General features: G+C 38.5%; 2 protein-coding genes across 2 annotated transcripts in view; one reads left to right on the forward strand and one right to left on the reverse strand.

Moving 5' to 3' along the window:
- Nucleotides 1–15,439, forward strand: part of LOC134673628 (putative helicase mov-10-B.1) — a 53,472-nt gene that overhangs the window by 6,145 nt on the left and 31,888 nt on the right. The window contains exons 2-3 of the mRNA XM_063531628.1: nt 187–321; nt 11,103–11,229. Coding sequence (XP_063387698.1) covers nt 191–321; nt 11,103–11,229 — 258 coding nt within the window. The 5' untranslated portion in view covers nt 187–190. The remainder of the gene's footprint in view (nt 1–186; nt 322–11,102; nt 11,230–15,439) is intronic.
- Nucleotides 2,283–6,556, reverse strand: LOC134673555 (uncharacterized). The gene is made up of 3 exons (XM_063531553.1): nt 5,567–6,556; nt 4,739–4,891; nt 2,283–2,330 (listed from the first exon to the last, which is right to left on the reverse strand). Exons 1-3 carry the CDS (start codon nt 6,515–6,517, stop codon nt 2,283–2,285), a joined length of 1,152 nt encoding a protein of 383 aa, XP_063387623.1. The 5' UTR covers nt 6,518–6,556.

Here is a 15,439-nt window from a genome sequence, read left to right on the forward strand (position 1 = left end):
CGTCCGACATGTAATTTTCTATGACGGCTGATCGGTGATCATTTTCTATGACGGCTGATCGGTGATCATTTTCTATGACGGCTGATCGTGGATCACGTGACGCTTTCCATAGCAAACGAAGCGCCGGAAGCTCCGACCCGGCCCCGGCCCGGTCTAGCGTGAGTCATCCTTTAATGGCCGTTGCAGGATCATGCAGGACTCCCAGTACTGCGACTACTGCGGCGTCGTGGACGAGGTGTACGAGGAGCACTCGGAGCTCGACCACGAGGACACGCCCAAGCACATCTGCAACCGGATACTGCACCAGTACAAGCACAAGAAGTACGTACCAGAGGGGCTTACCTCGAAAACCGAAAATCGCAAATTGCGGGGATCTTTCTCTTTTACTCCAATGAAGGCGTAATTCGACTGACAGAGAAAAATCTCCGCAATTTGCGAACTTCGATTTTCGCGGCTATAGCCCACAGAACCAATGATATTAGGCTGGTTTTAGCGTCACTCGGACCGTCCGTGTGGATGGCTCCGCACCGCCAAATTGTATGAGAAAGATGTCGGCGCGGATACCCTTTACTCTGTAAAAGTGACATTCCATTTCCAACTGCAGCTGCAATACTGTTCATTACACGACTGCCCCAACATGTTCAGCGGTGAGGTGGATAATGCCGGTTCAGTTGAGGCGAAGATAAGTAAAACCGTCTTGTATAGTCACAAATAATTATATTATCAAAAGCACAAGTTACATATTTAGGTGTAATGTGAAGTATAAATTATTCTCGTTCCCATGGTAATATAATTCAAGGATAGAACAATACCATAGATAACTATGAAAAGGAATTAGTCTTCTGTTGGACTTGCCAACATGCTGGGGCGGGCCGAAACCTTCGCCTTAAATAATAATAAGTCCATAATTTGCTACTAAAATAGGTATAACCTCATTACCCAGCATCATGGTATAATCCAATTAAAGAAACTTATGTTTACAATGAAAGCTAAACAATAAAGAGTAACATCTTATTAAACGTTATTCAAATCCTACAGAAAAAACAAGAGAAAATCAATATTATTGAGATCATCCTAAGAAATATTACCTAAATAACAACAAATACAACGCATATGTTGATAAACGCAAGAAAGAGAACTAAATGTACTCTCTTTAACTTCTAAGTAGTGTTAACAAGGCAGCAGTTTACCTGCAAACACTTAAGAGTTATAATCAAAGAAACAAGAACCTTGTCAAACTATAAACTTAGCTTACACACATATTTAGACATACTTAGTGTCCAAACTTAAAGGTGTATTAAAAACACAATGCATAAAAGCTTACTTACACAATAGAATATTATTCAATGGGTAACACAGCAAAACCGCTTAAAGATCGTTTGTACACCTTTTTATTAGGTGCCAAGAGGTCTACAACGCGTACCTTATTATCATCACCAGGATATACTTTAACAATTCTGGCCATGGGCCATGTCATGGGGGGAGAGTTAGGCTCTCTCATAATAACTAACGAACCAACTTTAACATTTGGTTGGCTATCGCGCCACTTGGGACGACATTGTAATACATTCAAATAATACTTATGCCATACCTTCCAAAAGTGGCCTTTAACCTTGTTACAGATCTCCCAGAACTTTAATCTATTATTAGGTAACTCGGCCAAGTCCGCTTCCGGGAAGGATGTCATAGAAGTACCAATCAGAAAGTGGCCAGGCGTAAGGTAGCTGTAATCGTTAATATCGTCAGCAGTTACAGGCAAAAGTGGCCTAGAATTCAGGGTCCCTTCAATTTGACATAAAATAGTATTAAGTTGTTCATACGTCAGTACATAAGCCTGCAATATACGCTTTAAGTGGTACTTAGTACTTTTAACAGCAGCTTCGGCAAGACCAGCAAACACTGGTGAATAGCTTGGCACAAAGTGAAAGGCAATACGTTGCTGTGCCGCATAGGATTGCACCAGAGTCTGATGATCCTGTGATGCATTTAAATTGTACAGCTCAGCTAATTGGTTCTTTGCCCCCTTAAAGCATCCACCATTGTCACAAAATACGTCGGTCGGAAGGCCTCTTCGCGCTATGAATCGCTTGAAACATGCAAGGAAAGCATCAGTGGTTAAGTCTGAAGAGAGCTCCAGATGTATAGCCTTTGTCACAAAACAAACAAATACGCATATATAGCCCTTTGTCTGTAAAGCTCTTCTTACGCGAGAATTCTTTACTGCTATTGGACCTGCAAAGTCGATGCCGACTTTTTGGAATGCTCGGCAGGCCGTGACTCTTTCAGGTGGCAAAGAACCCATCAGCTGTTTTGCACACTGAGCTTTCATTCTGAAACAAGGTAAGCATTTGTTAACTATACTTTTTACATAGCTATGACCATTTACAATCCAATATTTATCATTTAAGCTTGACAATAATAACTTGGGCGGAGAATGTAGCAGCCTAAGGTGCTCGTGCTTTACAATAAGCTTTGTTATGCGAGATTCCCTTGGTAGTATTACAGGATGTCTTTGTGAGTATGACACATTTGCGTTTTTTATTCTGCCACCAACTCTCAGCAAACCATGATTGTCAAGAAAAGGATGTAAGGAGTTGAGCGAACCTTTAACATTATCTAAGTTAGCCTTGAGACTCTCAATTTCATGTTTGAAGTAAATGCCTTGCTCACGTTTTATAATCTGAAGTAAAGCTAATTGAAGCTCCTTAGCGGAGAGATACTCAAGATTATTTGTGTCTTTAGTTTTTAAATTAGAGCAAAACCTCATTATATAGGCCATTACCCTTACCATTTTGTTGAGATCAGAAAACCTTTCTAAGAAATCGTAAGGATCTGATCCTTTTTGGGTAACTAACGTCACCTTGGCACTAGAGGGCGCCTTTTTCAATTCAGGTAGGTCATCGATTGTAGGAGGGTTAGGCTTATCATTAAAATTATAGTTACCTTCCTGTAGAAAGCTTGGGCCGTGCAGCCACATGGGTATGTGACGCAGCTCATCTGGATCTGTACCTCTGCTCAAGCAGTCGCTCGGATTTTCTCCACTGGGTACATACAGCCAGCGCCATCTATCTGTGAGATCTCGAATTAACCTGACCCGATTGGCAACAAAAGCTTGGAGCCTTAAAGGCTCTGTTTTCACCCATGCTAGCGCAATTTGCGAATCAGAAAACAGATATACATCTTGTATATTTAATTGCGATTTTAGCGATTCATAAACTCGAGCGATTAGTTTAGATAACAGTAGCATGGCACACAGTTCTAAGCGAGCTATGGTGAGCGTATCCTTATTGCGGGGGTTGATTCGAGATTTAGCACAAAGTAATGAAAGTGAAGCATTACCGTGTTCGTCGACCACCCGAAGATACACACAACAGCCGTAACCAGTCGTGCTACATGCATCAGCAAAACCTATCAATTGCAATGCAGAAGCATTGGAGGGGATATGCAGGTTCCTATTAATAGTGAAGGGTTCCATTTGAGATAATTTGGAAGCAAATGAAGACCACTCCTGAAGCAGCATAGCTGAAGGAACCTCATTCCAACCTATTTTTTCTGCATATATTTTTTGCATGAAAGCCTTTGCCTTCATGATAATTGGCGCTATAAAACCTAGCGGATCATAAAATTTCGAAATATAGCTTAATATTTCTTTTTTGGTAGGTTTTTCCTTTTTAAAGGCCTCGGGGCAAGAAAAAACAAAGACATCGTCTCGCATATTCAGTTTTAAACCTAACGTCTTTAAATATAAATTATCTTTCTGGAAGTCTAAGTCATCAAACTGCCGTTTATCGTTGGGAATGCCCTCTAAGACTCTCTGATCATTAGATGCCCACTTGTGTGTATTGAAACTACCCTTACTTAACAACTCCCTTAATTGCGACTTGGCTTCCATCATAACCTTTAAATCGGAGTTTGAAAAACACATATCATCTACATAGGTGCAATTTCTTAATATATAAGCTGCAAGTGGGAAATCACTTTCAAACCTATCTGCTAACTCTAGTAAGCATCGAGTGCTTAAATATGTACTACTCTTTTGCCCATAGGTAACAGTATCTAGCTGTATGCATTTTAGAGGCTCATTAGGATTACTTCTCCACAAAATATTTTGCAATTTGGCATGCGTCGGATTAACATCAACACATCGAAACATGCGTCGGATGTCTGTGGAGAAGGTATAGTTGCCTAATCGGAACAAAAGCATTATGTCAAACAACTCTTTTTGTACCGGAGGTCCGTTAAGCAAAATGTCATTGAGCGATACCTTTTTGTTAGTTTGCAAAGAACAGTCAAAGACTACCCGGGTACGTGTAGTTTTGCTAGAGTCATTAATTACAGCATGATGGGATGCAAAGTATAGAGGATCATTCTCAAAATCCAATTGATTGAAGTCAATATAGTGCCCATGCTTCAAGTCCACATATTCATTGATGAATTTTTCATAATCTGATAGCAAATTTATATTTTTGTGCAATCTTTTTTCGAGGTTAAGGAACCTATAATAAGCCATATCAAAAGAGCTACCAAGCACATCATTGACCTCATTCAAAGGAACTTTCAAAGGCAAGTCAACCTGAAACTTGTTATTTTCTAACACCGTTGTGCTCTTAAAAGTATCTTCACACATTTGATGCTCTGACATGCGTTCACAAAAGGTTTCAGGTATACTCTCTACATTCCAAAATCTTTGTAGACTGTCATTAAGACTTGAGTCACATTGTGTACATAAAAGCGTTACCTTACATTTGTCACTGGTTTGTTGTCGTGGTAAACCCCCACCTATGATGTAGCCAAACTTTGTATTTACAACCGTTGGGTGTGGACTGGCTGGGTCTTCAACAGGCTGCGCAGACCGCTCCTGCTGACCCGGAACTGGCTCCAGAAGGAGGACCTGGAAAAATATGTCAGCACCTAGAAGTAAATTGATCTCAGATGGCTGATGGAAATCAGCATCAGACAGAGTGATCCCATCAGGTATATTAATAGCGTCCAATTTGATCGCATTTTGTGGCAGCTGGCATGTAATTTTTTCCATTACATTGCAATTCGCAGTGACTCGGTAAGGCATGGTCAAAGAATACACATCTAAAGGTATAGAATACTGTGTATCAGTACTTTTTCCTCCAGCACCAATTATGTTGCTGTTGTCCTTGCTTGGGGTCAATCCTAAAACATTTATTAATTTAGTGGTGGCTAAAGAGCTTTGTGAACAACAATCTAAAAGAGCCTTCACATGAACCTCACTACCTGTCCGTGAATATAACTTCACTCTGACTGTGGGTAATAGTACCCCATTATGCCCCAAGTTTGATATTAAAGAAACTTGGGGTTGGTTAGCCGAGTCCGGATGCAGTAAGGTATTATGAGCCTGTTTGCAAGTACTGCACCGGAAATGAAAGCGGCACTTTCCATTGTGTTTGTTTAGACAGACAGAGCATAGGTCATTATTTTTGCTGAAAGCTATCCTTTCACTACTAGTAAGCATTTTAAATTTGCTACAGTCAAACAGTCGGTGATTAGACTTACAATAACTGCAGGCAGGCGAGGCGGTAGCTGTCACATTTACCACTGCCTTGTGGTGAGACTTCCCGTGTGTGGGCGACGGCTCAGCATTCTCCAGTGCCAAGGCGCGTTTCTCCAAGTACAGTAGGAACTCGGTGACTGTGGGCTCCTCAGTGTCATCACGCTCCAATTGGTATGCCCGTGACGTGTAGGTGTCTAATTTACGGTACAAAATAGCCAATATAATAGGATTCCAATTATCCGTACTTACATTTAAATTCTTTAATGCAGATAAAGATTGTTTGATGCATGACACAAACTGTCTTAAATTTGCAGGGTTAGATTTGACCAAGGCATTTATATCAAGCAAGGCATTAATGTGTTCATTTACAATTTTGAACTTATGGTTATACCTCTCCTCTAAAAGCTTAAGAGCCTCCTCGTAGCTGCCTTCAGCTAGAGGCAGGTTCTTAATCAAGTCAAAGGGTTCATTTGCGAGAAATGAGCGCAAATAGTACAATTTTTGGACATTGTCAATTGATCTATCGTTGTGTATTATTGCCTTAAACAAGTTAATAAAACCTGTATATTCACTATACTTACCAGTGAAAGTTTCAACTTTTATAGTAGGCAGTTTAGCCTTTTTGCAGGAAGACGCGGGAGCGTCAGACGAGGGCGCATCAGACGAGGACGACTTGTTTTTTATAGCCTCATTGAGGATAGTGAGAATGTTGTAGTATTTTGCCTCATAGTCCTCCACATCCTCCGCGTCCGCTTCGTCTAAGGCTAAAATCTCCTTATTACATTGCTCGTAATCTTTGAATAACTCTTCTATCCTGGCGCGCTTCGTTTCCAAGTCAGAAATTGCACTAAGGCCAACATCATTCTCATTATTGCTAAAGTTGAAGAGACGAGTGATTGAGGCCTTGGTGTAACCTCGTGCAGCTCGCAACCTCCTCAAGTCTTCAGATGCCATCGTTGGGGATTGCGACTTAAAGGACTTAAAGTACCACATAAACTTTGGGTATAGTGTAAACTACTTAACATAGGCACAAGCTTCACTCCCTACAATGACCAGTAAAGTTAAACCATGAAATGTGTTTTAAAGTATTCGTTAGTTGGCAGCATTGACAACCCAATGCTGCAATGGCGGCTAATATGAAAAATTATTTTTTTCGCGACGAATGACGAATGACATTTCGACGAATTACATAATTAAAATTGTAAATATTTTGTAAAAACTTGCGCGATGCGAGGAATGTAGATTCTCGATGTGTAGAAGCGAAGAACCAACGTGATGCTCGATGCGACGAATATAAGTTTCGCGACACACGCGCGTTTTTGCTTGAAATGTAGATCCACGATGACCACGATGAATTTGAAGCGTGGGGTGTGCGTGGGACCGACGATATGCGCGATGCGACGAGTATGTTGCGTCGCATGCGAATCTTTGCGTGAACAGTTGCACGAATATATGACGATGAATGTATGCAGCGAATAGGTATTGCACCCCTATTGTTTCGCGCCGCTTGCGTACTTCTTTTTAAAAGCGTGAATATTCTTGCACGAAGAAGCCGATGGATCGGTGACCATTTATCGCAAGCCGGAATTTTCTATCTTCGTCCTTTCTTCTCTCTCGAAGGACCAATGTTCAGCGGTGAGGTGGATAATGCCGGTTCAGTTGAGGCGAAGATAAGTAAAACCGTCTTGTATAGTCACAAATAATTATATTATCAAAAGCACAAGTTACATATTTAGGTGTAATGTGAAGTATAAATTATTCTCGTTCCCATGGTAATATAATTCAAGGATAGAACAATACCATAGATAACTATGAAAAGGAATTAGTCTTCTGTTGGACTTGCCAACAGTTTTCAGGGTTCATGTTTGTATGTATGTGAGTTTCTTTATTCCACCATAACTTCTGAATGCCTTAACCGATTTAGATAAATGATATATCATTAGAATCCTTACGTCATCCCGACTAACATAGGCTATGTGACGTCATAATAAAATCAATATGGCGGACATAATACATGATATTGCGTGATGTTTAGAAAAAAAAATCTTGCAAACATATCGAGTGGGACCTCAAAATGAAGAGCTTTGAAAGACGATTTAAAATATATATGCAACATACGCGTTCAAGTCTTATTTTGGTAGAATAAGGATTCACAAAATGTGCTAAGAAAAATAAATCCTTCTATCTTATTTTGTGAGCTATCAAATGTAAGGGCTTTTACCGCTGATCATAAAAATATATATAAATCATATGGTATACCTAAGGTAAATACAGGAACTAAACACAAACATATTCTAAATCGCGCTATTGAAATCTAAACGTGTGAAATTCTATTTAAGCGATGGGCTTCGAATAATTTCTGGCTTATTGGATTCTTATATTTCTTGTGAATAAAATTATCCTTGCCTACTAAACCTAATTAACCCGCCTGCGAAAAAATTGGTTTTGTTTTAACACGTGCATAGGTACTAAAACTAATTTTCATAATAGGGATACTGCAATGTTCTGCCGAATATGCAAGAGTGATAGCGAAATTTCGATTTTCTTATTTCGCGGTAGAGCCCGAGATTGTGATGGAGTGTAGTAGTGGCGCCCCCTACGCAGAGTTTCGCGTAATATTCCCTATTGTAAGAAGTATCTATGTGACAATGTTTACACATATTATGTCTCTTCCTTCCTTCTCAAATGCTTCGAACCTTCCTTTATTCATTCCTAACCTAACTAGTAGTAGTAGACATTTGTCTAAATTCAAAAGCCGAAATGTGAGCTCCGCGTAGGGTCCAAGGGCCAGAGCGCGCGCTTTTCGCAACTTTCCCCTAAGTAATATCGTAATTGTGAAGGCCAAAGGCCGAGCTGCAAGAGTGTTGTGTTCAAACACAGACCAATAGAAGAAGTGTCTAGATGCGCAGGCCAAAGTCCGAGCTGGGGTAGGGTCGAAGGCCAGGAAGGACAGGTGGAACTCACTTAATGCAATTTCCCCTAGTACCTATAGCTGCAATCTCCCCTTTTATAACAATAAAAAAGCCAATGGCCCGAATCGTCCGAAAAAGGCGCGTCTTTAGTATTCAAACAACAACAACATTCCATAATATAGACAATAATACAATGTATTTAAATACGAAGGCCGAAGGCCGCGAACCTCGCGTAGGGCTGAATGCCCGAAGCGTCCGAGAGAGGCGTACCTTTAGTATTTAAACACAGAACAATGCAATGTTACAAGTGTCTAATGCGAAGCCCGTAGACCGAACTCCGCGTAAACCGATAGCATAGACCGAACTCCGAAGGTCCGGAGCGTCGGACAGGTACATGCGCTATCCTCAATTTCCCCTAGTATCTTAATTGGGAAGGCGCGATTCCACGCGACGCCGAAGACTGACCTGCGGGAGTTTAGTAGGTACTCGTGGAACTCGGTCAGATATTTGAAGAAATTGCACCCGTGGGCCTTACGCAGAGCTCGGTCTTCAGTCTACGTATTTTGACACATGTACAATGGTTCTGTGTTTCACCGCTAACGTCCCGCAGCATGGCTTTCAGCCTCGCGTAGAAGCGTGCTTCTCTTGAACGTTTTGGGCGTTCGGCCCTACGCAGAGCTCCGCCCTCAGCCATCTAGTCTGTCGGGGCTAATAGCTACCTATATTTGCCAGTTCATCATTTGTAAGTAGGTAGTAATTACTGCCACATAAAGATGTTAGCGTCGCGTAGACTGAATAATGAAATGCAATCAGACGCATATGATTGTTGTTCGATTTGTTGCTAACAACGTGTTATTTAGCCTAGGGCCATGTGCGTCCTGCTAAAGTCGCATCGGAGGTAATAGAGTCAATAACTTTTTTAGTGGGAGTTAAAGTTATGAGTCTTTACTGTGGACCTTCAAACCCTCATGGACATGTTAAAAACTTCTACTTCTTTTTAAGAAGCTATATGGGAAAATGTCAAATGTCCCATATCATGAACACATCCACATATTATCCACAGAAAAGACGCCGGTATTCCGGAACGGTGAGTTTAATTAAAAGGTCCCAGTCCCAGGAGCTAATATCCACATAAAGAGAACTTTGTGGACAAACTAAATGCCCGGGTAATCTTTATAAATAATAGTTTTAGTTCGTTTTGTCACTAAAATGTGTAAAATAAAATTAATTAATTAAAAAATTAAAAACACAACTGCTGAATTTTAAAGTGAACTGGAAAGCTAAAAATAATGTTAATATGTTAGTTACATAAGGGGTCATGCACATTTATGACCGTGACTGTAGTTAGGTACGTGTGCATTTAGTTTCGATTGCAGTCGGGGGACCTTTTAAATGAAATAATGCAGTAGGTAAATGAAGGTCCCCCGACTGTAATCGAAACTAAATGCACACGTACCTACCGACAGTCACGGTCATAAATGTGCATGACCCCTTATGTAACTAACATATTAACATTATTTTTAGCTTTTCAGTTCGCTTTAAAATTCAGCAGTCGTGTTTTTAATTTTTTAATTAATTAATTTTATTTTACTATGGAAACGCGTCGCTGTCACTGTCAATTTCCATAGTAAAATGAACAGTATTGCAGCTGCAGTTGGAAATGGAATGTCACTCTAACGCTCCCTGAACTTAATACGTATTGGTCCGGTGCGGAGCGATCCGCACGGACGGTCCGCGTGACACTAAAACCAGCCTTAGTATAACTATAGATCCATATCCATATCCAGTTATATATGGTATACACTAACATGACAAGCAAAAAAAAATGCTTCCAACGTTACGGCAGCAGACACACAATATTTATTGTTTACATACGATTAGTGTTTGTCATTTGCGCGTCATAGTTAAAGTCCTACGGCTAAAAGTAAAATGTGCAATGTGTGCTTCAATTTTGGAGCGCGTATTTACCTACATATCTTTTATAAATTACTTATAATATCATTGACCGGAGCTTGATGTAGCATGTCAGTGGACCTACCGCGAACATCTAAAATCTATACACGGTGTAACATGAGTAAACCGAATAATTTTAACAGCGTATTCCTGATCATATTTAGAGACAAAAATGTCCTATAAAGTTTTGTTGTAATTCGTCTAGTTTCAGAGATATTATTAATTAAAAAAAAAAACAACTTTTTATTGTTACATAGTGTAAAAGGCCTTTTTGATGGTGATGTTGCTGCTGTGGGACGTAGTCTAAATATCCTTATTGATAGATGTCAAAAAGTGACAAGTAACACTTTGCAAAAAGTAGGTTCTAGGGAAAAAAAATGTAAAAATCAATTTTAAGTGTCAATTTTACCAATAACATTTATTTTTTATGTACAATAACATTAAAATAAATTGAAAAAACAAAACAAAAAAAAATTTTTTTTGGCGAAATTGACCTAAACTCATATTACATTTTTTACTTTTTTTGACCTCAGAAATGCGTGGTTAAAATTATTCGGTTTCCTCATGTTACACCGTGTATTTCGTTATTTAGCTCAGGGAGCGTATTTGAACAAATGCCAAAATACTCAACAAATAGTCTACTTCATATAATTCTGGATAGGTATCTTAAATATATCCTAAAATAGTTGACCGACGGGTAATATCTATTCCAGGAAGGAGTTCAGCCGGAACAGGGATGGCGTGATCATACTCGGGGCGGCGAACAGCCTCCCGCTTGCTGGCTCCGACGCCAGGGTCATCAAGGAACCCCCCACTGACCACCACAAAGTCCGGATATTCGTGAGTTTTCTGTGTCTATTCGAGGAAGGAGTTCAGCCGGAACAGGGATGGCGTGATCATCCTCGGGGCGGCGAACAGCCTCCCCCTTGCTGGCACCGACGCCAGGGTCATCAAGGAACCCCCCACTGATCACCACAACGTCCGGATATTCGTGAGTTTTCTGTATCTATTACGAAATCATACGAACACATACTATTTCACTGTTCCCTGTTTCACCATATCAGTTCACAAAAGAAATACAGTACTCGTAAAACAAATGAGAGGGCAAGAAATATGATATTTTATAAACAAACCATAGTTACTTAACCCATTCGCTGGCGGCACGGGTCCTATTACACTGACGGCATTATTTCTCTGTATAACAACTGCCTACTTAATCTCGGTCAATGTACCTACACGTGTACAATTAGATTTTTTAAGGCATCCGAATGTTACTTAACCATGTCAGTTCCAGGGATCAAAATATGCCAGCCAAAAAACGACATTAAGGTTTTATACTTAGAATTGAATTTGATAGCCATTGTTGAGTCGATATCGCGTCCGAGGGGCAAAGGTAAAGGCAAAGGTGGGGTTATTAGTCATATGCCTTATGGGAATATAGTTCAGAGCCGGAAACCGCTACCAACTTTTAGTATGTTGTTGGGCATGGCATTGGGTCTCCAAAACTGCCGGGAGACAGCGGCGCCGGCCATCTACTTCAGCCGAATGACGTCATCAAAATGACTCCCGTTTCGTTGCGAATATTGCATATTGTACCCAAACTATGCATGGCACATAATTGTGTGGGGTATTGAATGAAAGCCAGTTAAATATGCTATATTTCATTTATACAGTGTGTATCAAAATATTCAGCCGTTTAAGAGCTATTTGCAAAAGAATCAAAATGATGTAAAAAAATATTCAATTATTTGGGTTTTACAACCAAACCAAAAGTCAGACGTTAAAGCAATGTATAACAAAATTAAAGACGACGTCTGACGCCATGCGTTGATATCAATCAAGTCAAAATTGGGCCAAATATGTGGAAATTATGCATCAAAATGTAGATATTTGCCCATACAAATGCATTAAGGTGGTTCTCCTTGCTCGAATTTCATACAAACTTCTTGGCACCCTAGCTCCTATTATATTGGGTTTCTTCACTTGTATATGTAATGTTTGGGTAGTATATATACTTCTGTCTTCGCTTAACGTAAAAAAATACTAGATTTTGATTAATATTATTAAGAAAAAAGCCTTTGAATATTGGTAAAAATTTGCCCCATTGCTTGTTTGTGTGAGTGATGCTTATAGTGTAGGTGTAATTCTAACATGGCGACTTCATTTGACAAGCAATCATTTTTAATTTATCAAAGGTGTAACAGATGGCACTTTAAAACCGCAACACAGATTACCTGTGTATTTTGTTTTATTTTCACTCAATAGAGGGAGATATATTTAATGCACAAAGCATGTTACGAGTATACTCATTTAAGAGTCTCCTTTCTGATATAATTTCATTCCCAGATTTAATATAACTTAATAATTATTATGATTATTACACAATAAAATACATTTATATATTTATAGAAAGGTCAGTCCAAACAATCATTCGCGTTACGGTCGTCCACCGAAAACCCTTGTGAATTCTGCTTTCGTTTCGGTAGAAATATAAATGTTCTCTGGAAAAGCCTATATTTATTGTAACAATGATTTTTAAACTAAAATACCTAGCTATATTTTTCTCAAAAATATATAGGTATGTGGAGAAAAATGTCATCTTCTTGTAAATAAACAAGATTCTATAATATCTTCTGCTTGTGCATAACAATAACATTAGTAGATGATATTTTTAGGGTTCCGTACCCAAAGGGTAAAATGGGACCCTATTACTAAGACTTCGCTGTTCGTCCGTCTGTCCGTCTGTCTGTCACCAGGCTGTATCTCACGAACCGTGAGAGCTAGACAGTTGAAATTTTCACAGATGATGTATTTCTGTTGCCGCTATAACAACAAATACTAAAAACAGAATAAAATAAAGATTTAAATGGGGCTCCCATACAACAAACGTGATTTTTGACCAAAGTTAAGCAACGTCGGGAGTGGTCAGTACTTGGATGGGTGACCGTTTTTTTTTTGCTTTTTTTTTGTTTTTTTTTTGCATTATGGTACGGAACCCTTCGTGCGCGAGTCCGACTCGCACTTGCCTGGTTTTTTTCAAAAATGCTGCCTTTCACCCGAGTTAAAACACTCTACTTTTCATTTCGCATACGAGGAAAGTAAAATGCATGTGTTTTTTTAAATACATTTTTATAGTAGGTATTTTTGAGAGTAGGTATTTTCAATTAACAATTTGACCAAAATCGTAAATTGAATCGTTATTTATGGAATGGGGAGTCAAATATCAGAATGGAAATTGTATAACAAATCCATTTATACCCAAATTTCAATTGCTTATTGTAAAAAGAATAAAAAAATCGTACTTGGAATTGGAACCTAAACTGCTCTAGTGCAGAAACGTATCATTTCCTGCACACCTTTTACAACAACAATGACCCTCTTTCATATATTCGGTCAAATTGTGCTTTTTGAAAAACTAATTATAGCCAGCCTTTTATGAATGTAGTATGATACCTTAGGGTATGGTGCTTTACGCACACTAGCGTCCCTTACCCTCCCCCTGACGCAACCCCCCCTTTTTGCATGAAATATGTCCCGGTTCACAGTTTTTTACATTTTTTGAGGAAAGTATACATTTTAGGAAAAAAGTGTCAATAAAAGAAATAATCCTTAATAAATTCTTAATAAAAAAGGTCATATTCATTTTTTTTATATGATGCACCTAATTCATGTATTAGTTTGTCAAAATTCGAAATAACATAGTTTTTACTTAGGGTTCGAAACTCCTTATTATACACGGTGTAACATGAGGAAACCGAATAATTTTAACAGCGTATTCCTGATCACATTTAGCGACAAAAATGTCCTATAAACTTTTTGAAATTCGCCTAGTTTCAGAGTTAATACCAATTAAAAAAAAACAAGTTTCTATTGTTACATAGTTCAAAACGCCTTTTTGATGGCGATGTTGCTACTATGGGATTTAGTCTAAATATCCTTATTGATATGTCAAAAAGTGACAAGTAACACTTTGCAAAAACTAAGTTTTACGAAAAAAAAACCATTTTAAGTGACAAGTTTACCAATAGCATTTAATTTTTATGTACAAATTCATTCATAAAATTAAAAAAAAAAACAAAACAAAAATTTTTTTTTTGCGAAATTGACCTTAACACATATTACATCTTTTTCATATCTCATGCTCTGAAAGTGGGTCGTTGATGTTCTAAAAGGTGCGCAGAAAGTGATACGTTTATGCTCTAGTGCAGAAAAGTGGTGTACTCCTCTGCGTCCCCGTTCCACGAACAACTGGGTGGAAACAAAATGGAAAAATAGTGTCTTTATTTCCTCGCCTGGAACAATTGGTAATTGTTTAATTTTACTAATCCCACGTTGATCCTTTTTTTATAAAAAACGATGTAAGTGAATTGTTAAAAACAAATTATTCTTGATTTCTTTCGTTGAATTCTATTTACTCGATTACATAAGGCGGGAACCAAAAGGAATACACCAAAAATATTTTTTTAAACCATACACTTGCGTAAAAGAGCAAAGGCAGAATCTTAGACAGCCACAGTTAAATGTTTGTACGATATTAAATTGATTTTTAAAGTTATTTAGCACTATATTCATGAAAATAAAATAAAATACAAGATAAAAATTACTTATATTATTAATTAAATTGTTATTTAATATTTAAAATACTTTTATTATGCTATTACGGTGCGGCGCACCAAAGTCGCGGTGCGGTCCGGTAGTCTATTGCGGCTTTTAGAACGAAAAAGTATAAAATTAAAAAGTAAGAGGCAATCCCGCTGATTTTCATACTATAATGAACAAACCATTTTAAAATTACTGCAGTTTGTTAAAAATGTGTGTTTTCGTAAATATTGCATCTAAATCTAAATGATTTTCGCTAGGGGTTATTAATCTCTTCACACATGTAAAGTCTCCGATTGCAAGTAAGTCCTAAGGAAAATAAATCATGGCCGTAGATCTATTAGGTACTGATTTTGCGAAATTGCCTTGTCTTGTTTGGTTTCCTCGCATTCGATATGAAAAGTAGAGTGTTTAACTCGGGTGAAAAGCACCATTTCTATCTCGGACTATT

The sequence above is a fragment of the Cydia fagiglandana genome, chromosome 18 (genome assembly GCF_963556715.1).
Source record: "Cydia fagiglandana chromosome 18, ilCydFagi1.1, whole genome shotgun sequence".
NCBI lineage: Eukaryota > Metazoa > Arthropoda > Insecta > Lepidoptera > Tortricidae > Cydia > Cydia fagiglandana.